The sequence below is a fragment of the Nematostella vectensis genome, chromosome 5 (assembly GCF_932526225.1).
Source record: "Nematostella vectensis chromosome 5, jaNemVect1.1, whole genome shotgun sequence".
NCBI classification, from domain to species: domain Eukaryota; kingdom Metazoa; phylum Cnidaria; class Anthozoa; order Actiniaria; family Edwardsiidae; genus Nematostella; species Nematostella vectensis.
In genome coordinates, this window is record NC_064038.1 from 3,712,505 (window position 1) to 3,736,590 (window position 24,086).

Sequence of the window (24,086 nt, forward strand, 5' to 3'; positions counted from 1 at the left end):
TTTCTTGATCGAAGATTAGTATCATCAGTACTTAGCTATGTATTACCGCTGCTTCCTACATTTAACAAACTGAACCATTTCTTCCATACAGCAAAGTGGCATCGCTTTGTACCTGTCTGGCGGCAAACTCCGCGCTGAGTTTAATTCTGGAAGTGGACCTGTTCTGATGACAAACCCACTTCACGTCAGCACAGACTCGTGGGTTTCAGCAACCTTCACAAGGTAGGCCAGCGGTACTTAACAAGGTAGGCCAGCGGTACTTCGCATGGTAGGCCAGCGGTACTTCGCAAAGTAGGCCAGCGGTATTTCGCAAGGTAGGCGAGCGGTAATTCGCAAGGTAGGCCAGCGGTAATTCGCAAGGTAAACCAGCGGTACTTTAGCTGCATAAATGTTCTAAGTTCAGTTAACCAGGAGCGGATCTAGTGGAGGGGAGAAAAAAGTACTAAATAGAGTCACCTCGTTTTTGAGGGTCCCACAGAAGCAATTTTGTGCAGAAAACGACGCGTCTGAAAACAAATATTTGGAGTTCGTTGCTGGATAAGCAGACATTGCGTGCTTATTTAAACCTTTTATTGTTATACATTAAAACGTTATACATACAGCGGGTACTCGATAAGCGATATGTCAAGCGACGAAAAAATTGCATCGTTATATCAAGATGATTTACTATATATTTTACTACCGAGCAGAATATTGTTATTTCGAGTATCGGTATTTCGAGCTCACACAGTACGCTTAAGTTTTTAGCTGTTTTACTTTTAGTCATTTTAACATTTTAGGCCTTCAGGTCTGATTCTTAGAAAGGTATTACCGCTTAAGCAACACATAACACCTAGCGAGTGTGTGGATAGTATCTCAAGTCCTTATTTTTCTTTCAGGTCTTCCACGAATGGCTTTTTAACAGTGACCACAGAAGGCGTCACCAAGACCATTTCCCATAATTCTCTCGGGGAGGAAAAAGTAACTTTCAATACTGTTACCGCTGGTGGCGCAATCTCCGAGGTACATGTTATCCGAAGCCACGTCACGTGTACATGACGTCACATCACGTGTACATGACGTCATACGAATGGAGTATATTTTTAGATTCACGCACGTCGATCAGGTTTTTGGAAGTCATCGCAATTACAAAACAAAAGTATCTTCGTCTTATTACGTTTTAAGAGACTTTGTTAACGAGATTGCATTGAATATAAAAAAAAGTTGTTCTCTATGTCCTTTTAGTTTTCCACTACTTACTATACCCCTATATCTGTATATCTATATCTCCTTCTTAGACGGGACTGAATGCTGTAGTGAGAAACTTTACCGGGACAATCGACATATTATCAGTAAACCAACATAGCGTCAGTCTATTCAACACCATCACCACCACAGGGAGCCCGAACTACGCCCTCCCGAGACCTGAAAACCGCTACTTTCCTAGCGGAGGACAAGCGGCAAGTTTCTCTGGCGCGGGATACCTGTTGCAGGCATTTGACCGCGTAAACACGTTGGAATACTGGGGCCTACAGCTAGATGTTCGTAGTCACGATGCGCATGGGCTCATTGCGCAGGTCATGGCGGCTGATGTAGTGCTGTATAATGTGTTTCTGGATGGAGGTACGGTGGGGTTTGAAGCCGTGGGGGCGAGTCCTGATAGCAAGGTGACAGTAAGGACTGACAGGTAAGGACAAGTGATGTAAGCATAATAACCACACGTATAGACTTGATCACTATTGTTAAAGGACCACTGAGAATACTGGCCCCGTGGTATAACAGACCAACACACATAGGACCACTGAGAACGTTGACCCTGTGGTACTATTCTCAGTGACAGTGCTTACTGACCAACACACATAGAACCACTGAGAATCATGGCCTCTTGGTACCATACGCAGTGACAGTACTTACAGATTAAAACACATAGGACCACTGAGGACACTGGGCTGTGGTACTGTACCATTCTCATTAACAGTACTTACAGATTAAAACACATAGAACCACTGAGGACGCTGGCCCTGTGGTACCATCCTCAGTGACAGTACTTACAGATTAAAACACATAGAATCACTAAGGACGCTAGCCCTGTGGTACCATTCACAGTGACAGTACTTACAGACTAACACACATAGAACCACTGAGGACGCTGACCCTGTGGTACCATCCTCAGTGACATTACTTACAGACTAGCACACATAGAACCACTGAGGACGCTGGCCATGTGGTACTGTACCATTCTCATTAACAGTACTTACAGATTAAAACACATAGAACCACTTAGGACGGTGGCCTTATGGTACCATCCTCAGTGACAGTACTTACAGATTAAAACACATAGAACCACTTAGGACGGTGGCCTTATGGTACCATCCTCAGTGACAGTACTTACAGATTAAAACACATAGAACCACTGAGGACACTGGCCCTGTGGTACTGTACCATTCTCATTAACAGTACTTACAGATTAAAACACATAGAACCACTGAGGACGCTGGCCCTGTGGTACCATCCTCAGTGACAGTACTTACAGTTCAACACACATAGAACCACTGAGGACGGTGGCCATGTGGTACAATCCTCAGTGACAGTACTTACATCAACACACATAGATCCACTGAGGACGGTGGCCCTGTGGTACCATCCTCAGTGACAGAACTTACAGATTAAAACACATAGGACCACTGAGGACGCTGGCCCCGTGGTACCAGGAGGTTCTGGTCACAATTGAATCATAGAACTATAGATTGTGCTTACAGTCTTACACACAAATCACAGAGGATGCTGATCCGTGGTATCGTCTTTGTTAGTAACAGTACTCACATACCATTGTAGCGTTAAACCGTTGAATCACATTCTACAATTGTAGCGTTGAACCGTTGAATCACATTCTACAATTGTAGCGTTGAACCGTTGAATAACATTCTACAATTGTAGCGTTGAACCGTTGAATAACATTCTACAATTGTAGCGTTGAACCGTTGAATCACATTCTACAATTGTAGCGTTGAACCGTTGAATCACATTCTACAATTGTAGCGTTGAACCGTTCTTCAAATGTGTTGTTTAATTTAGTTCCAGCTTCAATAGTGGTTATTGGCTGCGGTTCAAGGCCGAGGTTTTTGCGTCCAAAGTGCGTATAGTGGTAACCGATACTGCGACGAACCAATCCAGCGACCGCTCAGTCGCTCTACCCTCAGGCTGGGCAAAACGACAAGCTACCCATATCTCGTTCGGTGGGCCTGCACCTAAACCGTACGTTTACCCACAAAAAGTATATTTTTACCTCTATAGCTTATTGCAGAACGAAAACAACCGATAGTTCAAACGGAAACCAATCAGATAGCACAATGCTAAGAGCAACCAGGTTGTTACAGTATAATATAGATTTGGTAAATGAAGAAAATGTTCTGAAGTAAATTGATTTTTCTTCTGGACAACTACCTTATGCCAAGTGAACTAACCGACTCATATGGACTCGTCTCTCGTTTCGTTTCGCAGCGATGCCTCTCCAAGTCACAGAGAGTTTCTCGCTGGAGATTTGCGTGACGCCAGGGTGTTCCAGCATAACGAGACATTCTCCTCCCGGTGGACATTCACAAGCCCTGATGTCCTCAAGGCGAAAGGCGTGTTCTTTACTGGCATTCCTTTAGGACCGGTAAGTCAAGCCCTATGTAAGCGGCAACATCACCAGTTTACTTCCGGTCGATCACGTAACATCATCTCCGATGATTTTTAACGGAAAACTCGAAAAATATGTTAAAATTGTAAAAGCAGTGTCTTTGAGAATGTGACTGATAACTTAGAGCGGATGGCCTATTAAATAGCGCGGATTCTGAAAAAAAATATTGTTTCTCTTGTCGGTTGAGGTTTCCGTCGGCCCGATGGAAAGTACACTGGTGACAATGCCGCTTTAAGCAGGTCAAGGTTTAAAGAAAATGCGTGGATCGTTCATCCAATGGGACGTTGAACGTTGCTTCTTTCCCATATAAGAGAGCCTTACAGTGACGTTCTTGATGCGCTAACGCTAGATTTCCATTAATAACTAACAAAAGTTATATTCTTTAATTCCAGACTGAGGGAGGAGCTACGCGTTTCTATGGTTACATTCCATCGTTAGGCACGTGCTCTCATACAAGCGTGTCACCGGCCATCCCGTCTGGGTCAAGCCACGCTGTTCTGTCTTCGCTCAGCTTTACTTTCAAGTCACGTGAGGCGAGCGGAATTTTACTTTACAGTGATGTGCAGGTAAGTAATGATTTTTCTCATCGAAATAATTAATAGGTACCTTATATATGGAGATCATCATCATCATCGTTATCATCGTTGTCATCATCATCATCATTTCTGTCTGCATTTCCTTCACATCTCCCATTTTTTGTAACATTATCATAATCATTTTTTTCAGCATCATCATTGTAATTATCCTTATTATCTTCATCATCACCATCGTCATTATCATCTTTCCTGTCTGCAATTAGTCTTCCCATCTCCCGTTTTTTTGCAATACTCTTAACATGCCTTGATGATAAGATGTCGTCCATTAACCCCAGGTCGGCGAACACCGTGAAGTGTTCTACATGGCATTGATGCACGGCCAGCTGTTAGTGGTTACCATCGATACCTCCATCTCTAACAAATCCGAGCCTTTTGTGACGAGTAACATGACTCTGATTGATAACATTTGGAGAGATATACATCTAAACAGCACTGAAGATGGGTAAGTCACGTGAGCTAACAAAAAGCACTGAAGATGGGTAAGTCACGTGACCTAACAAAAAGCACTGAAGATGGGTAAGTCACGTGACCTAACACAAAGCACTGAATGTGGTTAAGTCACGTGACCCAACAAAAAGCTCTAAAGTCACATGACCTAACAGCATGCACTGAAAATGGGTAAGTCACGTGACATAACAATAAACACTGAGGATATTTAAGCTACGTGACTTGTGATGGGAGCATTCGTGATTTGCTTGTGTTACTTGCTCTTATCGGTCCATGCATGTTTTTGTTGGGGCTGACTGTCGTCAATTATTTAGGTTCTTCACATGGGTTTTGGAATAGTTGTTGCCCAGTTGGAAAAAAAGCTTAGTTGAGACAAGACTCTCTATAAAATATGGGATCATTATGCTTAAAAATATTTTGCCTAGTTTACAAAACGTTGGCCACTTAGAATGCAAAAATAAGAGGTTTGATTGACACAAACGTTATAACAAGAAGAATTCTGTCGTGTTCTGATCACTAAGGATTGCTTTGCCAATCTGATTAACTAAAGACAATCATGTCAATTAGATAGCACGGTTCTTTGATCCTTATTGGCTTGCTTCTGCACAATAGTCAATGGCCACGGTAGCGCGCGTCGTACTGTTAAACTGTCAAGGTGGTCACGGTAGCGCGCGTCGTACGTGTCAAGGTGGTCACGGTAGCGCGCGTCGTACTGTAAATACAGAATAGCGACAAAGAAAATCACAATTAATATCTAAATTTTTATCGTCATTTCTAAATCAAATGTTTTGTTTATTTCAGTTATTCACTGTTTGTGGACGGAAACCTTGTTCACGCTGGCTGGTTCAGCAGCACACGTCACTTATTACACCTTGGAGGTTCTGTGTATATTGGAGGCGTTCCCGATAACGTCACACTTAGCCCAGGACTACCGATCACGTGGTGCTTTAAAGGGGACATGAAAAACTTGATTCTGAACACACGGTGAGGGATACCTCGTCTTATTAAGGTCGCATCTATCAGTTTTTCATATCAGTTACAGTCTTTTATCGAACGTCCTTTTAACGAAAACACTCCAGATCGAAAAATGCGTTCATTTTATTAAGTTGTCCGCCTTAATAAAGTTGTTACTTAAAGAGTTTAACTGGAAAAATTGATATTAAAACCTTATTATGTGTAAGTTCTTTAGAGGTTCCACTATATGTATATTGTATATGAGGTTCCACTATATGTAAATTGTATATGAGGTTCCACTATATTTATTTTGCTTTGTCCATTTTTTTCAATATGGTTGCTACCTCATACACTATGCCTAAACAAAAAACTGTTTCGATCAACTGCAGCTGTAGTTCACTGTTGCCATGGAGCACTGATTACCCGCTTAACACGTAAATTAATCAAATATTTCTAGATCCTATGAGCTGTTATCGGACAAGTCCATCGGTGTGTCCAATGCAGGGGTACATCCAGCAAAGCCACGGCCCCCACCCACCCCCGCCCCACAGACCTGTGGTGCACCATCACCTCCCTTGATTCCAGTCGCTGGCGCTGAAAATGGGTTTACTCCGGGAATAGGATCCGGGGGGCAGAGCTACATGGCTTTTGCAAATCCCTACAGGAATGAAACTAGAGACACGTAAGTACTGCCGCGCTAGGGTAGCTGGGGAAGGGCGTCGAATTCATTCGTACGCTTAAACCTAGAATATTTTGCTGTACTTGGAATAATCCTTTGTGACAATATCCCCAATACAGGTTCCTGATAGAGCTACAGTTCACGGCCCTATCCGCCAATGGCCTCCTCCTCTACATTGCTGATAACGAGACTCATCCTCAACAATTCGTTAGCGTCGAACTTGTGGACGGCAAAGTTAAATTCCAGTTCGACCTCGGACCAGGCCTCGTCAAGATGTCCACGGAACTATCATACACAGGCGCTTTGACGGAAATGAAGGTTTGACCTAAAACTTTAGAGAACAATTCACACACGCGCACGCTTTGACGAAAATGAAGGTATGACCTAAAAGTTAGCGCACGCAATTCACACACGCGCACGCTTTGACGGAAATGAAGGTGTGACCTAAAAATTAGCGCACGCCATTCACACACGCGCACGCTTTGACGGGGATGAAGGTTTTGACCTAAAACTTTGCGCACGCAATTTACACACGCGCACGCTTTGACGAAAATGAAGGTTTGACCTAAAACTTTGCGCACGCAATTCACACACGCGCACGCTTTGACGGAAGAAGGTATGACCTAAAACTTAGCGCACGCCATTCACACACGCGCACGCTTTGACGGAAGTGAAGGTATAACCTAAAACTTTGCGCACGCCATTCACATACGCGCACGATTTGACGGAAATGGTTTGACCTAAAACTTTGCGCACGCAATTCACACACGGGCACGCTTTGACGGAAATGAAGGTATGACCTAAAACTTAGCGCACGCCATTCACACACGCGCACGCTTTGACGGAAATGAAGGTATGACCTAAAACTTAGCGCACGCCATTCACACACGCGCACGCTTTGACGGGGATGAAGGTTTTGACCTAAAACTTTGCGCACGCAATTTACACACGCGCACGCTTTGACGGAAATGAAGGTTTGACCTAAACCTTTGCGCACGCAATTCACACGCGCGCACGCTTTGACGGAAATGAAGGTATGACCTAAAAGTTAGCGCACGCCATTCACACACGCGCACGCTTTGACGGAAATGAAGGTATGACCTAAATGTTAGCGCACGCCATTCACACACGCGCACGCTTTGACGGAAATGAAGGTATGACCTAAAAGTTAGCGCACGCCATTCACACACGCGCACGCTTTGACGGAAATGAAGGTATGACCTAAAAGTTAACGCACGCCATTCACACACGCGCACGCTTTGACGGAAATGAAGGTTTGACCTAAAACTTTGCGCACGCCATTCACACACGCGCACGCTTTGACGGAAATGAAGGTATGACGGAAATGAAGGTATGACCTAAAAGTTAGCGCATGCCATTCACACACGCGCACGCTTTGACGGAAATGAAGGTATGACCTAAAAGTTAGCGCACGCAATTCACACACGCGCACGCTTTGACGAAAATGAAGGTTTGACCTAAAACATAGCGCACGCAATTTACACAGCCCTAATGATGTGGCTTAGTTGTGTGGCTTTATCGGTTCCACCCCGCGCCAAGTAAGTAAAAACGTTTTCTATAAAATCATCACGCCCCCACTCTAGGGGGTTACTATATGGAGTAAACAAATAATTTGTAACTTTGTAAGTTTTATTGCCAAGTTTTGGGAAAATTTATAGTGCTTTTTTTTCTCCCTGGAACTGGGCTCGTCGAATTTCCCCGTCAATTTGCAGCTATTGATTATTAAGGGAAAGCAGCAAACGTTTTTTTCATCATGAAGGGGGATTGCTTAGGACATATATTACTCAGCATTTGACCACTTCTTCCAGCTTCTCCGCATTGGTTCATTCGGCGCGCTCCTCGTACCTGTGTGGAAAGAATACCAAAACTACAAGAACTACGAGGCGACCAGGACCACCCTGGACCTTACGAGCCCCATATACATAGGGGGCGTCCCAGAGCATGTCAAAATTCATCCACAGGTAACCCGACGTTTCGGGTTTAGTGGGCATTTCCAGAAGGTTGCCCTTGGGTCGACGATTATGGAGGAAAAAGTGTTTGACTTAAAAAATCCCATGATGCAGTCTGGGATTGGAAAGAGGTATAGCAACGTAGAGCAGGGTTTCAGGATGAATGGGTCTACTTGGGTAAAGTTCGGTAAGTGATTGATTTATGGAAAGAAAAATGATTATCCTTTCTTTCAAAGGGTGCAGATCAGTCATTCATCAGCCACATCTTTGTTATTGTTTATACTCAGAAATATGTAGTCTGTTTTTATGAAAAGTATCCAAACCGATAATGGGTGCCGTGCTATAAATGGATTAATTGACGTCGATATTTTGCTCTTCCTGTACTGGGTTACACAATGCACCCATAAAGCCGGCGTCTAATTCAAACGACTATACAGCATGATATAGTTAATCAAGTATCAGTCTTCGACTGTGGATAAACTGTGGTTTAAACAATAACAGAGAGATTCCAACCCGGATCCTTAATCCTCTGGCTTCAAACGTCCTTGTCACGAAGCTATCTCGGCTCTCCTGTTGCAAAATGACCTAATCATCTTCTTATATTTATGAGTATCAATAATATTGTCTTTTTACCACCCTGATGCTTTATGGAAATGGCTGTTGATGCAGTAGCTTTTACTACAATGCTAAACAGGATGACATTGTTCCATTTCAGATGATGTTGCCGCAAATACGAGCTTCTCAATACAGCTGCAATTCCGTACATGGTCACGTGACGGTACCATTTTCTATCTCCATAACAACACACAGGGTAGGCAAAAAGATCCATTTATTTTTCGATTATTCTTCCGGCGTAGGTACGCCTACCTTTGTATGGCAGCTGGCAAAGACTTCAGAATTTGCTAACTTGCTTTGTGTTATTTTATTTCTAAACTTGCAAGGCGGCGATTCAAGCTTCCTCAAGCTACAACAGTCCAGCGGTCAGCTTAATTTAACGGTTAGCGGCGCAAACGTTAACACGCGCAATGCATTGTGGTCAGACCCAGCCCGGGGCAACGCGACCACGTCATCTCACTTGCTTTGCAACATGGATTGGCACGACATTCAGATTACCCGGCATGCCTTCCACCTGAATATGACAGTCGATGGGAAGTATACTACGTCACTTGACCTCGATGGTGATAGAAGAATCGCGGGCTCACTTTACATTGGTGGAGAACCCGGTAATAATATGGATAGTATTTTTTATTCGAATTAAGAATGATAGACTTTTGTTGCGCAGTTGTTTTTGTTTTTGACCTTTTAGCTTGTAGATATCTTTATTTGCTAAAAAAAGCTAAATTAATCTGGCCATGTGAAATTACTTACACAGTTTCCGTGTATTTTAGGTGGAATGAGAGAAGACGGTTCCAACCCAGGCTTTATCGGATGCATCCGTAACATCTACGTGAACGGCCAGAGGTTTGATGCGTCACGTACTTCCGGCGGAAATGCCTCATATGGATGCACTACGCGCGCGCAGGGATGAACGCATGGATATAATGCAAATATTGACCAGATGACGAATATGTTAGACTGTTAATATTTTTAAATGAAAGTAAAATCCGCAGACCGTTTAGCTAGAGAAATCTAAGAACTTTTTCGAGTAGAACAAACTTTGTTTGAACTTTTTTCATTGTCCAAAGATGTAAACAAAGAGATATTTCCATCATTTTTATTTCACAAAACCTTTTTCGTGTTATAATATAATTGCACGAAGTTTTGATGATCGCCAATTTGCGAAAGTCAGGTTGCGCAAAAAATATTATTGTGTATAATGAGGTAGCTATACAATTAAACAAACAGTTATTGAATAATTAAAAGTTTAATTATTTGCATTGTCATAGATCATGACTAACATAGTTTATTGATTTTTAATTTTGGACAACTCATATGTACTTAGAAGTTTCCCCCAATACCCTCCCCCCTCCCGCTCTTGCTGAAAACGTCGAATCAAACAAATCGCTACATAAATTATCATTATCAACCTTCGGCCTCGGTTGAGAGTAAGTACGCAGCAGCTTTGTCTCCTATTATCTTTGTTCTACAAAGGAGTTCTTTTGTCTCTATTCTTCTCGTTCTTTGTGTCGAGGTGCGGATATTGTTCATTTGCCCAATCAAATTGCAGCTTGTAACAGCTGTTTATTGACCCTCGGTTGAGGTACAAAATTGCTAAGAAACCTCTGAAGTTTGATTTCTTGTAGCTGATAGAGTACTAGAAAGCAAAAAAGGTTAACCCTAAATAATAAAATTCTTATCTAGAGTTTCTGAACTGATAACCCGAAAATGGATATCTATGTATTAAAATCCTTCTTTAGACTACCTTGCGACGGAGAAGTCATTAAGTTGAATTTTGATAACATGATTTTAAATCTTCGTCCATGGCGCTTTCATTTAATACGTCTAATTAAAGTCCTGAGTTAATGATATGTGTAAAAACACGAACAATGCAGTTACACTGCAGCTGTATTTATACCAATTCAAATAAAGTATCAATCATTTTGACTCCATATGACTTGGCATATCTTTTCAAAATAGAGATGTTAGTCAGCCACGCCTTTCATATTATTGATATTCAATTTTACACCACAATTCTGCAATTAAAACAACAACAAACCAACTGAAAACACAAATTTATACCTCATTCAAAAAAAGTGGATCAATAAGATCCCAACAGACCCCAAAAATAAGCCAATGAAATTGAAATTAGACCCGAGCGAAGTAAATATCAAATTCTCGAGAGAGATCTTATCGTTGTAAATAATATAGGCAAACTTCGGACACGTTCCCAAGATTGGCTGAGGGGGTACGCAGTTATAGATATCATATGGAAAAAGCATGTTATTTGAAGATTCCTTAATAATAAATGACACATTTTTTGGCCGCCAAGGGGGGGTGCGCGCAACCTGCACACCCCCCTGTGTACTCGCCTGAACTAAGGAAAACAGTATCTTTGCCAGTTTTTGCAAACTAACATGGCTGAGTGGCTAATTGGTATAACTAGAAAGATAGGCAAACTGTAGAAAAACAGTAGCAGGCCGTAGCAGGGGGTGGGGCACTGGGGGCCAAGGAAATGAACAGTAGGGGGGTGGCTTTGCTCCCCCCCCCAATATTTTCCTAATGTTTCTTTACTGCGCCCCCCAATCTGCCGTGGCCTGCCACGGGTCTGGAAAACTAGGTCGTATGCTTAGTTGTGGTGTAGTCAAGATATAAATCAACACAAGGTTGAAAAAGTATGTTGAACGCCTCTGTGAGTAAATAACACACTTATTCAACCTTGTGTTGATTTATAGCTTGCCATGGAGTGGGCCTTCCTACTCTTGACTCACTGACGATAATTTTCTGCTCAAAAGCGCAGGCAAAACTCGAATGATCGCAATACGAATGTGCTTAATTCTGTAGCAATATAGTATAGGATTCAAGGAAGAATTTATGAATGCAATTCCGCGAACAACTAGGTCGGCATTCATAAGGACTTCTTCATCTTCGACATCTAGTGAAGGGTTTTTAAAAAGAACAAAAAACTGAAGGTACCCTTGGAACACGATATAAGGCAAAATTGACAAAACGAACAGGAAAAAGATGTACAAGACATCGAGGGAAGATCTCCGCCTGCGCAGCATTGCCATGGTTTCTTCATTCGCTTGTGTCGGATAATGGATGGAGATCTGAGCACGATGCCGACGCACTATTCTGTAGATTTTAAAGTTGAGTATAAAGAGGATTACGAAATCAGCGCCGAAATAGCTAATCATGATGTAGGAGACCTCAGTGTCATCTATCGGTAGGGCAACCATGATGGCCATAAAGAACCATATTATGACTAGAACCAAGGAGACGCGTCGAATTGTCACCAAAGAAGGGTAACGCAAATGGAGCGTCAAGGCAATTAATCTTTCAGCACTCACTGCAAGAATCGTCAGCGTAGACACCCCTACAAAGAATCCGGTTATAAATGAATTCGCTTGACCGGGATCACTAATAACATTCTTTAAGCCTGACAAAAATAACAGTCCGTTGAAGAAAAAACCAAATATTCCGACCCCAAGATCAGATAGAGCCAATCCGCATAAGATAACATAACCGGGGATGCGCAAAGACGGGGTCTTGAAAATTGCTATGATGACCAGTGTGTTAGCTATCACAGTAGGTAACGCAAGTATAAAGTAGGCTACGCCAAACGGGATAGTGATAGCTTCGTTTAAGCTTCGTTCTTGAGTATTTCTCATCGCTGAAAAGTGTTTTTTTTTCCTGTTGTAGAAACGGTTCGATCGCCTGGATTTACTCTTTCGTTCCTGTTTTTTTACATTTGGAAAACCATTCCATTTCTTGCGAGAAGTTGTAGAAATCGACGTTTTTTTAGCCCAAATGCAAATGGTCAACAGAAAGAAACTTGCCGGTGTAGAACACTAGTTCAGTTCGCAACTGAAAAACGTTTATCAAATAAAGTCACAGTATAAGGTCCCTGCTGCTGGCCCTACTACGGTGTTTGCACTTTCCGTGGCCAGCTGCGTTATCTCCCTTTTTCCTCGATTGAGAATGGCCATCGATCAAATCATCTGTTAAAAAAAACTTCTGCTTCGCTTGTTGATACCCTGATATTTAGCAAAAAAAATTAAAAATCCTTTGAAACAAATCACCAACATGATATCAACGCGTAGGATTTTGATATTAAAATTGTACAACCAATTTTAATTAAAAATTGGCGGTGATAGCTTTGCAATACTATTTAGATTTCAGGTCTATAAAGATTGGAATTTATGAATTATTGATGTATTCATCAAATAGGTCATATCAAATAGAATTTATATTAAATTTTCCTACTATGGTGCAACGGACAGATCTTTTGATATATTTACCAAGGGTGAACATTGAATTAAATAATGAATTATTATGCCTTGCTCGGTTTGAACTCAAATAACAAAGATGTTATTTGACTTAGGCCTAGATTTAGCGGCGTACCATCACCTCTTTAGAAAAGTTCGACAGATAATGCGACGCTAGCACGCCGTTAATTGCGAACGAAATTAAATTTAACCCATTTATTATTGTATACTTTTGAGAAAAATTGTGAAAAACAGACTGAAAACAAAACCTTCCCCCCCACCCTATTTCAAGTTTCACACTACTAGTTAAAGGTAATTCCCTTGAAATGCACTGCGCACCACTTCTGCGCATAGTGGCGCGCGCTGTTTGTTCGAATTGTCCGGTATTAAGTGCGCGGGCGCCACAGTTGTACAAGAAAACAAAGCAAAAGGCGCACGTTTTTACTTAAAATCGGTTACCCCCATTGTGTATTTGCCCAAATTGTTAAATATATACGGAAAAATGATATACTGAAAGAAGAAAAAAAGTTGGCTTGTAGAAGTTTGTTTATTTTCTCTTAAAAGCCGTAAAATACTTCAAAATGGCGCTTTTTACCGTATAAAAAAGTGGCGAAAACAGTGTCTTAGTGCGATCTCTTAAATGTTATTTGATTTGAACGTTAGCTACTACGGGTTATTGTTTGGGAGATCGGATTTTGGTAGCCCGACAAACAGAACTTAATTTTCTAAAGACTATAGGCACTCTTTTTGAAAACTAAAAGTTGGGATTTTTCCTCGCGCGATCAATAAAAACGTGTCAAATCTACGCCCCTCTGTTGTGAAAACGAGGTCGGTACCCCCATTTTTTTATTACATTTTTTGAAAGCCCTTAACTTCAATATTATTTATGCCAAGTTTAAAAAATTCTGGGTTGTAGAACTATGTCAAGGGAATTACATTAATTAAGTTCAGCTACCGTTGACCAAAAAGGCGGTAAGCCTTTTACAGCCTGTTGCTTACAACAGTTTCTTGCTTGCATATCTAGCTAGCCTCGAGCTTTTCAGGCAAAAGAAAAACAAAAAGTCAGTATTCTGAAATTCTTTACGCCCTTTACACCCTAGCGGCTCAGGTCAGCAGAGCAGCGCTTAAAAACAAGCGAAAAATATCACTCCGGAAAGTAACTCGAGACTAGTGAGCGCAATGAGCCATTGGAAGGTTTGGGAAAAGAGAAGAGTCAACCAAGCTCTCTTGCGCGCTTAGTCCGGTCACACTAGTAAGCGTCTGCGTACGAAGCAGAGGCTTGTTTTAGTTAAACAAATTACAAATGCATCTTTTTGAAATGCTGGTTTGCAATAAATGCTTGTTATCAAACCAAAAGTAAACAGCTAGAATTCCCAGAACACCGACGGGCTGATTTGGTTGCGCACAACCTTTGTGGTGTGTAGCTAGAAGCACGTAATTTAATACTTACCCGAAATTCCACCAAATTAGCCAATACCGCGCGTGACTCGATGAGACCGAATATGATGCAGGGTCGGGTCTAGCTTTTCGCTAAAGGGGGGGTTTGGCTCAGTGACAAAGGGGGGAGGGGGTGAGACCGAATGTGATGCAGGGTCGGCATCTAGCTTTTCGCTAAAGGGGGGGGTTTGGCTCAGTGACAAAGGGGGGAGGGGGTGAGACCGAATGTGATGCAGGGTCGGCATCTAGCTTTTCGCTAAAGGGGGGGGGGGTTGGCTCAGTGACAAAGGGGGGAGGGGGTGAGACCGAATGTGATGCAGGGTCGGCATCTAGCTTTTCGCTAAAGGGGGGGTTTGGCTCAGTGACAAAGGGGGGAGGGGTGACTTTTTTTGTTACATATGGCTTTCTGGCAGCCAAATCGAAGGGGAGGTTTAATCCCTTTAAACCCTCCCCTAGATTCGCTCTACTTTATGAATTCGAAGCTCTACTTTACGAATTATCTCCCAAAAGGCTTCTATTCAAAATAAAAATACAGCATTTACAGAGATAGAGCTCTGCACAACAGGAAGTGCAAGCAAGGGCGTAGCCTGGATCTTTAAAAGAATGGGGCCCAAAAGGCTGTAGCCTGCTTGCAGGCGGTACTCGGTGTTGTTATCGCAGAAAACCCTTTCTCGAGCGTTGCGCTCGCCCCAGGAACCACGCGGCTTAGAATGCAAGATGGCGCTCGATCATCGAACGGAGAGGGTTTTCCGCGATGATAACACCGAGTACCGCCTGCAAGCAGGCTAAAAAGGCTGTTAAAAGACATATTCTCCTTTATCTTAAATAATGTATCATACATTTACTGTATTTTTGGCTGTTGGAAGGGGGGGGGCTGGCCCCCCTGGCTACGCTCTTAAAAAGATTTTATTTTTTGTGCTACTTTATAATTTTATACGCCCGATTTGAAATTTACATCGTATTCTTTCGACACTAGCAATAGTAGCTACTGTAAATGACCTTTTTACCTTACATATTTGATGCAAAAAGTGGTTGCAGCTGTTTGCGTAATAATTCTTATGGGCCTGGGTCAAGTCGTTCAGGAACACTTCTACATCAGACCTATGTGAACCAGGCAATATAAAAACCGATAAGAAATAACAGTGTTTGTTAGAGTGGTTTTCAAAGTCCCGTGCAACAAAATAATGTAATTGTAGAAGTGTAATAGTCAGGATAGAAGAAAATACAACAAAGACAATACAGTGTATTAGTACCAAATAAACTAAAAAGTATTTCGCGGGTTTTTGAAAACCATTCTATTACAATATGCCTTCTTGTTGTGATTTTTAATGTCTTAAACGTTGCTGATATTAAAAAACGTATTTATACGTAAAAATCACAACACTAGAAGTTATATTGTAAGTTTATATTTAATTTTGTCGATATTCGGAGAATTTCATCCAATACCACCCAATACAAGATAATTTAATTTGAGCGGGAAAGCTAGGCTTTGAAACGTCTGTGTTGGTTAACAGCCAAACAATTGCATTTTTTTAAAACTTTCTGTTCATTTTACAGTTATGCCAAAGCTCAAATTCAATCATCTGGAATTCAGCCCAGGCGCTTAGCTAGCGGGTCTCAAGGGGGGCATGCACCCTTTGCCAAAAAGCAGTCATTTCTTATCGATAAAACGTCAAATACTTTCCTATCTATATGACATCTGTGCTTGTGCAGCCCCCTCAGCCAGTTCTGGCTATGCGCCTGGCTTAGGCGTCTAAGCAGTGTGTACCTCTACCACACACATAATAATTCTCCTATTAAAAGTTTAGAAAGCGCCTGTACATGATTAATGTCTGGCAAAGTAGATAGCGGCCAGGATTCCGCTCAATGCAGCGACAGTCGCCCCCAGCACCAAGGACCAGGCCATCAACTGAAACAGAAAGAATAGCAATTGAGTATGCACACATAAATCAAAGTTTGTATTGTTATCAGTATTGCTTGGTTTACAATTATGAATGTACCCTTTCTTTTTTTTTGTTGGCCTGATGACATTTACAGGTTCTGCTATAAAAGACCAACACCAACAGTGTTAGCGGTTTCATGTGTCCCTGTGTTGTTGTAGCGATCTGTATCCTACCAAACTCTGAACCTTGTGAGATAATAATCTTTAAAGGCATAATCCACAATTTTATACCTGTTACAATTTATGCAAATATTTTTAATTCACTCCCTTCCCTGCGACCAACCAAGCGACAGTGGCTGCTGCACTATAGAATATCCAAATTTTTAAGCTTTTTTTCTTCATAATACATTATATATCCATTGATATATCAAATTCTGTTTTACAAGAAACAAGTTTTTAAAGAAATTCAAAGTACATAAGTGACAGTTAATCATTACAGAGGAGGTGGCAGAGTCAACATTTTATTTAAACCCACAATTAATTTCGGTCCCGTCACTGATATCTCAGGACACCCCTTTGTATATATCTGCATAACTCCAGCCTACTCATTACCCCTCTGCTATCTTTGGATTCTTCCGTCTTCCCCATGCCCCCAACCATTCTCTGGTACATGCTGCGCTCTTTCTCGTCCTGGATGGACTTTCTTTTACGTAGACTTCGTAGCTCTGCCCTGATGGTCTTGTTGTTGGGGTCCAGTTGATTTGCTTTCTTTATAAGTGGGAGGGCCTCGGATAGCTCACCCTTTGAAGCAAGAACCTAAACAAGAGAAAAGAAAAGTCATTGCTTTATTTGGAATGGCGAAAGCATGACCAGTAAGACCTTGTTTCCAGTGTCTAGTCGAACTGAGAGAGGCAAACCCAGCTAAAACATGCCAAGACTTTGTTTATACTGACCGTTTTAATATACAATGTATAATTACATTGTTCATGGATAGAACTGTTTATTGTTTACTGGTCAAGCTTAAAAACTGCATACAGGGTTTTTAAGAGGGATTGAGTAAATTATAATATTGCAGCCTTTTTTCAATGCATGTATCTATATGACATAGGCAGGGGCCTGTTTCATTTTCTTGAAAGGTTGAAAACTTGCATTGAATAATATTTCCCATGCATTTTGGAAAATTGCATACAATTTGACTTTCTCGACTACATCAAAGCGGTCCAGAAAATAATGTGATATAAAATGAGTAAGTCAAGAACATCCCCATTTTAGGAAAATAATAGGCAACTCCTCTTCTATACTGACCTTTCCTTTTCTAAACAAGGCCTTGACATTGTCTGGATCAATCTGTAGGACTTGCATGCATGAGATTAGGGCAGCATTGTAGGCCTCAATCTATAGATAAAAAATAAAATTGAGAAGCCAATAAAACTAAAGAGTAAAGTCTGTGACTATAAGCACAGATAGGGTGGGTCATGTCTGGAAAAAAATAAAAGAAGAAATACAGCAGGAAATTGAGGAGAACTGACAGCAGCAACTATTGCTCGGATGAAGTTAACACTGAAAATTAAGAGTACATTATGTAAAGAATCTGAAATTTTCTTAATGAATTTAAATTTTCACAACTAAATTCTTTAAACTAACCTTGAAACTAAAAAGCCAAATTAAAATATGATTAAGATCAACCCCCAAATGTCTCCTTATTATACTAACCTTGAGTTGTGCAGCCGCAAGGTTATTCCAGCACTTTACTTTGACACTTTGAACATTCTATGGAACAAATTGGTGACGGAGATAAGTTAGACCATTATCCACAAGTATATTCTGTATATTAGTATATTCGGCTGGCCTGAAGGCAAGCGTGGCATCCAACCGAAAAGCATGGAGAGATGCTGTAAAGAACCTGTGCGACCCCGATGTGAACCTCCATGCCGCGTCACACCTGCCAATAGGTGGACACTGACGTAAATGGATAGTGAGTGAGTGCGTGATTCTATGTACAGATTCTGCAAAGTTTCTTTTATTGTGTAGTCAAATAATTGGGGGGATTTGGGATCTCAAGAATTGGGGAGGAGTGGGAGATTTCCTGTAAAATCACGCAGACTGGTCATGGAAGCAAAATCACCAAAATCATAAGAAATAAAATAACATGCAGTATTACTAATACATTTCACATGTTGCCACAACGCTCTTGCTTGATAGGCAGATGCCTACAAGTGGTTATTGTTGACTAACCTCAGATGACTAGCAGGGGGTGGGTCACAGGGGGCATTTCCCCTCACCCCCCCCCAATATTTTCAAAAATTATAAGGGAATGACGAGTAGGTGCTGTGCCCCTAATATTTTCTTAATATTCTTGTTTTTGTGTTGTAACCTGCTGTAAGGCATGTTGCAGCACTGATCAGTGAATACAGAACACTAACCTCAGAGGTAGAAGGTGATAAATATTTGAGTGCTCTAAAATAGAAATCAAAAGTTAAACATCATGGGATAAAAAGTAAATAAAGAGACGTAATCGGCTAATGGTAAATAAAATAACTATCAACTGATTTGGGAAAACAATCAATCAATAGTTTACGTGATACTATAAGAGAGCAGAATACCATATAGATAAACACTTGTAGCTTTTCTAGGATTCACTTACTTTTATGTTTAAGAATTCACTGACCTCTGATAGCTATTGATGGCGGCAGAGTAGTCACCCTGGGTGTATAATTCATTGCCCAACTCCCTCTTTTTGTCACTAAAAGTGGAGAAGAAATATTATCTAAGATTATCCAGTTTTCTGGTTGGACCTTTTTTTTACTAATGACACCTGAGACCAAACAAAAAGTTCCCTGAGGTGTGGCAAATGGTGAATGAGACATTAGTACAGTGTAATGCTTTATATTGTTTTCAACAAGGACTTGAAGTATAGAAGGCATGTGCTGCCTGGTCTAAATTTTATCCTCACTAGACTGTGTTGACAGAAGAGCTCCATAACAATAAGCAGATAGAATAGAATCAAGAATCAAGTTAAAAATTAAATTCTTAAAACAACATATATGTTCTTTAACAACAACTAAATTTTCACTCTCCAATCAGAGAAATGGAAAGATGATATAGAGATATTAGAAAGGTCTTTAAAAAGTAAGTAAGGTTTGTTAGATTTTGTTATTTTTACATGTGCATCTTTTTAAGTGTGCCTTGTTAATGAATGCTATTTTCAATCATATTTTATTGTTGTTATTGTTGTTGTTTTAAAAAAAACGTCCCAAGCAATTCGCTGTTGTTCAGTTGTGGGTGCCTTACTTTACTTTCAACTGTGAATTGTTTGAACTAATAATCTGCAGCTCTACTGTTTCTATATTTAAGGAACAATTACTACTAATAAAACAAAGGAATTCTAATATCATTAGTCCTAAAACTTTTCCATGAACGGGGCTCAATGAATGTCCACTATGAATTGAAGTTTTCCTTGAATTTGTCTTTCTTATTGCTGTCTACTCCATTATGAGGTATTATGAGGTATTATGAGGTATTATGAGGTATCCTGTGTATAGAGAGGATATTTATATCCTAAAAATATTTTAAAATAAAAATTACACTCTGGCATATCTTACCCTATCTTGATTCTCTCCTCATCTTCCATGAGCTCAAGATCCGGTCCATCAGAAACAGCCATCAGTTCAAGTTCATATGTGATCTTTGCATTTGGCGGCACAGGGGGTGTGCACTCTTTTCTAAAGTTAAAAATTACAGTGAGTGAGTGGGTGGGTGGGTGGGTGAGTGGGTGAGTGGGTGAGTGGGTGAGTGGGTGAGTGGGTGAGTGGGTGAGTGGGTGAGTGGGTGAGTGGGTGAGTGGGTGAGTGGGTGAGTGGGTGAGTGGGTGAGTGGGTGAGTGGGTGAGTGGGTGAGTGGGTGAGTGGGTGAGTGGGTGAGTGGGTGAGTGGGTGAGTGGGTGAGTGGGTGAGTGGGTGAGTGGGTGAGTGGGTGAGTGGGTGAGTGGGTGAGTGGGTGAGTGGGTGAGTGGGTGAGTGAGTGAGTGAGTGAGTGAGTGAGTGAGTGAGTGAGTGAGTGAGTGAGTGAGTGAGTGAGTGAGTGAGTGAGTGAGTGAGTGAGTGAGTGAGTGAGTGAGTGAGTGAGTGAGTGAGTGAGTGAGTGAGTGAGTGAGTGAGTGATTGTGAGAATTACCTTCCAAACTCTCCATAGGCATACTTGGGATCTGTCACTAGCTCACAGACCTCCTCAACCTCCATCAAAGCCACAGCAAGGTCAAACGCTGAAATTGTACACAGCACACAAAGGGACTTTAAATAGATTTCGCAAGGAGTTTCAGATAGCTTACTGATTTATATGTAGTTCTTAGTTGTTTAAATTAGCAAAATGTAAAAATCACAGATAATAAAAATGAACTCAGGTACCTTGTATGACCTCGCCATCTCCCAGGATAAACTGCAAGCACTGATTCCAGTCAGCACCAGTACCATCATCCAGGTGACCTGCCGTGCGTAACATCACTACCTGGCCCCTGTCTGGCCTGGTGTCACGCCCTTTCCCAGCACGCAACACCTGCATATATGCAAAACAAGCTGCTAATAGCCGCTTACTCATGGTGGGGGAAGAGTACTGGACCCTCGTGAGGGACCATTTATAGGAGTAAAGGGTGAGAGAAAAATACTGGACCCTCTTGAGGGACCATTTATAGGAGTAAAGGATGAGAGAAGAATACTGGACCCTCGTGAGGGACCATTTATAAGAGTAAAGGATGAGAGAAGAATACTGGACCCTCGTGAGGGACCATTTATAGGAGTAAAGGATGAGAGAAGAATACTGGACCCTCTTGAGGGACCATTTATAGGAGTAAAGAATGAGAGAAGAATACTGGACCCTCGTGAGGGACCATTTATAGGGAGTAAAGGATGAGAGAAGAATACTGGACCCTCTTGAGGGACCATTTATAGGAGTAAAGAATGAGAGAAGAATACTGGACCCTCGTGAGGGACCATTTATAGGGAGTAAAGGATGAGAGAAGAATACTGGACCCTCGTGAGGGACCATTTATAGGAGTAAAGGATGAGAGAAGAATACTGGACCCTCTTGAGGGACCATTTATAGGAGTAAAGGATGAGAGAAGAATACTGGACCTTGAGGGACCATTTATAGGAGTAAAGGATGAGAGAAGAATACTGAACCCTCTTGAGGGACCATTTATAGGAGTAAAGGATGAGAGAAGAATACTGGACCCTCGTGAGGGAACATTTATAGGAGTGAAGGATGAGAGAAGAATACTGGACCCTCGTGAGGGACCATTTATAGGAGTAAAGGATGAGAGAAGAATACTGGACCCTCGTGAGGGACCATTTATAGGAGTAAAGGATGAGAGAAGAATACTGGACCCTCTTGAGGGACCATTTATAGGAGTAAAGGACGAGAGAAGAATAGTGGACCCTCTTGAGGGACCATTTATAGGAGTAAAGGATAAGAGAAGAATACTGGACCCTCGTGAGGGACCATTTATAGGAAGAAAGGATAAGAGAAGAATACTGGACCCTAGTGAGGGACCATTTATAGGAGTAAAGGATGAGAGAAGAATACTGGACCCTCTTATGGGACCATTTATAGGAGTAAAGGATGATAGAAGAATACTGGACCCTCTTATGGGACCATTTATAGGAGTAAAGGATGAGAGAAGAATAATGGACCTTCTTGAGGGACCATTTATAGGAGTAAAGGATGAGAGAAGAATACTGGACCCTCTTATGGGACCATTTATAGGAGTAAAGGATGAGAGAAGAATACTGGACCTTCTTGACGGACCATTTATAGGAGTGAAGGATGAGAGAAGAATACTGGACCCTCTTGAGGGACCATTTATAGGAGTAAAGGATGAGAGAAGAATACTGGACCCTCTTGAGGGACCATTTATAGGAGTGAAGGATGAGAGAAGAATACTGGACCCTCGTGAGGGACCATTTATAGGAGTAAAGGACGAGAGAAGAATACTGGACCTTGAGGGACCATATATAGGAGTGAAGGATGAGAGAAGAATACTGGACCTTCTTGAGAGACCATTTATAGGAGTGAAGGATGAGAGAAGAATACTGGACCCTCGTGAGGGACCATTTATTGGAATAAAGGATGAGAGAAGAATAGTGGACCCTCTTGAGGGACCATTTATAGGAGTAAAGGATGAGAGAAGAATACTGGACCCTCGTGAGGGACCGCTTATAGGAGTAAAGGATGAGAGAAGAATAGTGGACCCTCTTGAGGGACCATTTATAGGAGTAAAGGTTGAGAGAAGAATACTGGACCATCGTGAGGGACCATTTATAGGAGTAAAGGTTGAGAGAAGAATACTGGACCCTCGTGAGGGACCATTTATAGGAGTAAAGGATGAGAAAGCCTGAAAAAAAGGGGGTACTGAAAACATTGGGGTTAATGTATTTGTTTATGTTTTAAGTACATGGGGAGAACCTGAATATGCAAAGGTGGATCCAAGTCCAAAATTTAAGTATTGTGGACATGAAATTAATTTAATTTTTAAATAGTGATAATTCCTGAGTGGTTAAGGCATTGTCACTTACCTTCTTTTTAAGTAAACCATTCCCAAGAATGTCTGTCCACTCCTCCTCGTTAACCTCCTTGCTTTTCTCATACACTTGCACCTGACTAACTGACTTCGTGTCATCAATCAAGCCTGGCATGGCACTGTTATCACCATCGTCACTCTCTGATGTCTCCGCCTCCCCTGTCACCTCGAATTTAATCTTACGATACTCAGCACGTGTCTCAGCATCAGGGGAGTGGTGACTTCCATGGTGCTCTGGCGTTTTGTCTGTTTCACCCTCACTCTCTGAAGTCTCCGCCCCTCCTGTGACCTCAGATTTAATTTTTAAGTACTCCGCCTTGGATTTTTCATCAGTAAACTTATGTGATACTCCTGAAGGAGTCATCTTCTCAGGGCCTGCATGTGTGCAAGAATTTTCTGTAGTATCCTTACCACTTTCTTTGTTTTGTTGTTCCGTTTCATTATCACTTTTTTCAGTATTTTCTGAAAATTTCACTTTATCGTCGCAATTACCTTTGATTTCATCCTGTTGGGAAGAAATGGGATCCTTAGCAGCTAAACAACCAGTATCGCCCTCATTCACAACGTCTTCGTCCTTAGCCGATGAATCACTATTTAGTTTAGTTGAACTTTTGGTTGTTTCCTCTTGACTGACCTCATTCAATCTTTCGTCTTCTGTTGTTGCGACATTTTCGCACTGCTTCCCATCCACAACTCCCGCCATTACGGGTTCCATATTCGAATTTCCTTCAGTTAACTTAAAAAATAAGGCGAGAATGGAAGAAATAAATATTTTAGGCGATAGAGGCTCTACAATCAGTTCATAAGTAAAATGGAAACTGGCCAAACCAGCGCCATTTCAGAGAAGAGAATAAAAGCAAGAGAGGGGGGGGCTAGGAACTATACACAGGGAGACCATGTAGAAAACAGCTGTGAGCAAGTGAGATTGAAAGTTCTTCCTAAGAGAGGAAAGCGTTGCAGCCCTCACTATTTTTATATTTAATACTTTTTTTTATTTATATTTATTTTTTAAATGAGGTCGTCT

The 24,086-nt window shown here is 41.5% G+C and overlaps 2 protein-coding genes across 4 annotated transcripts in view; one reads left to right on the plus strand and one right to left on the minus strand.

Annotated features, from left to right (window-relative positions):
* LOC5517751 (laminin subunit alpha-1) overlaps window positions 1–10,192 on the plus strand; it is a 34,268-nt gene extending 24,076 nt beyond the window's left edge. For both annotated transcript variants that reach the window (XM_048728008.1, XM_048728009.1), the window contains 14 exons: window positions 92–222; window positions 879–1,002; window positions 1,278–1,666; window positions 3,055–3,234; window positions 3,481–3,637; window positions 4,054–4,227; window positions 4,533–4,699; window positions 5,506–5,688; window positions 6,116–6,340; window positions 6,457–6,655; window positions 8,167–8,494; window positions 9,023–9,118; window positions 9,249–9,530; window positions 9,696–10,192. In XM_048728008.1, the coding sequence (XP_048583965.1) occupies window positions 92–222; window positions 879–1,002; window positions 1,278–1,666; window positions 3,055–3,234; window positions 3,481–3,637; window positions 4,054–4,227; window positions 4,533–4,699; window positions 5,506–5,688; window positions 6,116–6,340; window positions 6,457–6,655; window positions 8,167–8,494; window positions 9,023–9,118; window positions 9,249–9,530; window positions 9,696–9,835 (2,775 nt within the window). In that variant the 3' untranslated portion in view covers window positions 9,836–10,192. The remainder of the gene's footprint in view (window positions 1–91; window positions 223–878; window positions 1,003–1,277; window positions 1,667–3,054; window positions 3,235–3,480; window positions 3,638–4,053; window positions 4,228–4,532; window positions 4,700–5,505; window positions 5,689–6,115; window positions 6,341–6,456; window positions 6,656–8,166; window positions 8,495–9,022; window positions 9,119–9,248; window positions 9,531–9,695) is intronic.
* Window positions 10,193–15,097: 4,905 nt separating this feature from the next.
* On the minus strand, window positions 15,098–23,935 carry LOC116601455 (peptidyl-prolyl cis-trans isomerase FKBP8). 2 transcript variants are annotated; one of them, XM_048728037.1, is made up of 11 exons: window positions 23,697–23,926; window positions 23,058–23,567; window positions 20,895–21,042; window positions 20,665–20,752; window positions 20,094–20,213; window positions 19,160–19,234; window positions 18,915–18,948; window positions 18,205–18,261; window positions 17,797–17,886; window positions 17,104–17,307; window positions 15,098–16,518 (listed from the first exon to the last, which is right to left on the minus strand). In XM_048728037.1, the coding sequence occupies exons 1-11, from the start codon at window positions 23,775–23,777 to the stop codon at window positions 16,435–16,437; spliced, it is 1,491 nt and encodes a 496-aa protein (XP_048583994.1). In that variant the 5' UTR covers window positions 23,778–23,926; the 3' UTR covers window positions 15,098–16,434. The 2 variants fall into 2 exon arrangements, with proteins under 2 accessions (XP_048583994.1, XP_048583993.1); XM_048728036.1 differs by having other exon boundaries at window positions 23,058–23,935.
* Between the last annotated feature and the right edge of the window lie 151 nt (window positions 23,936–24,086).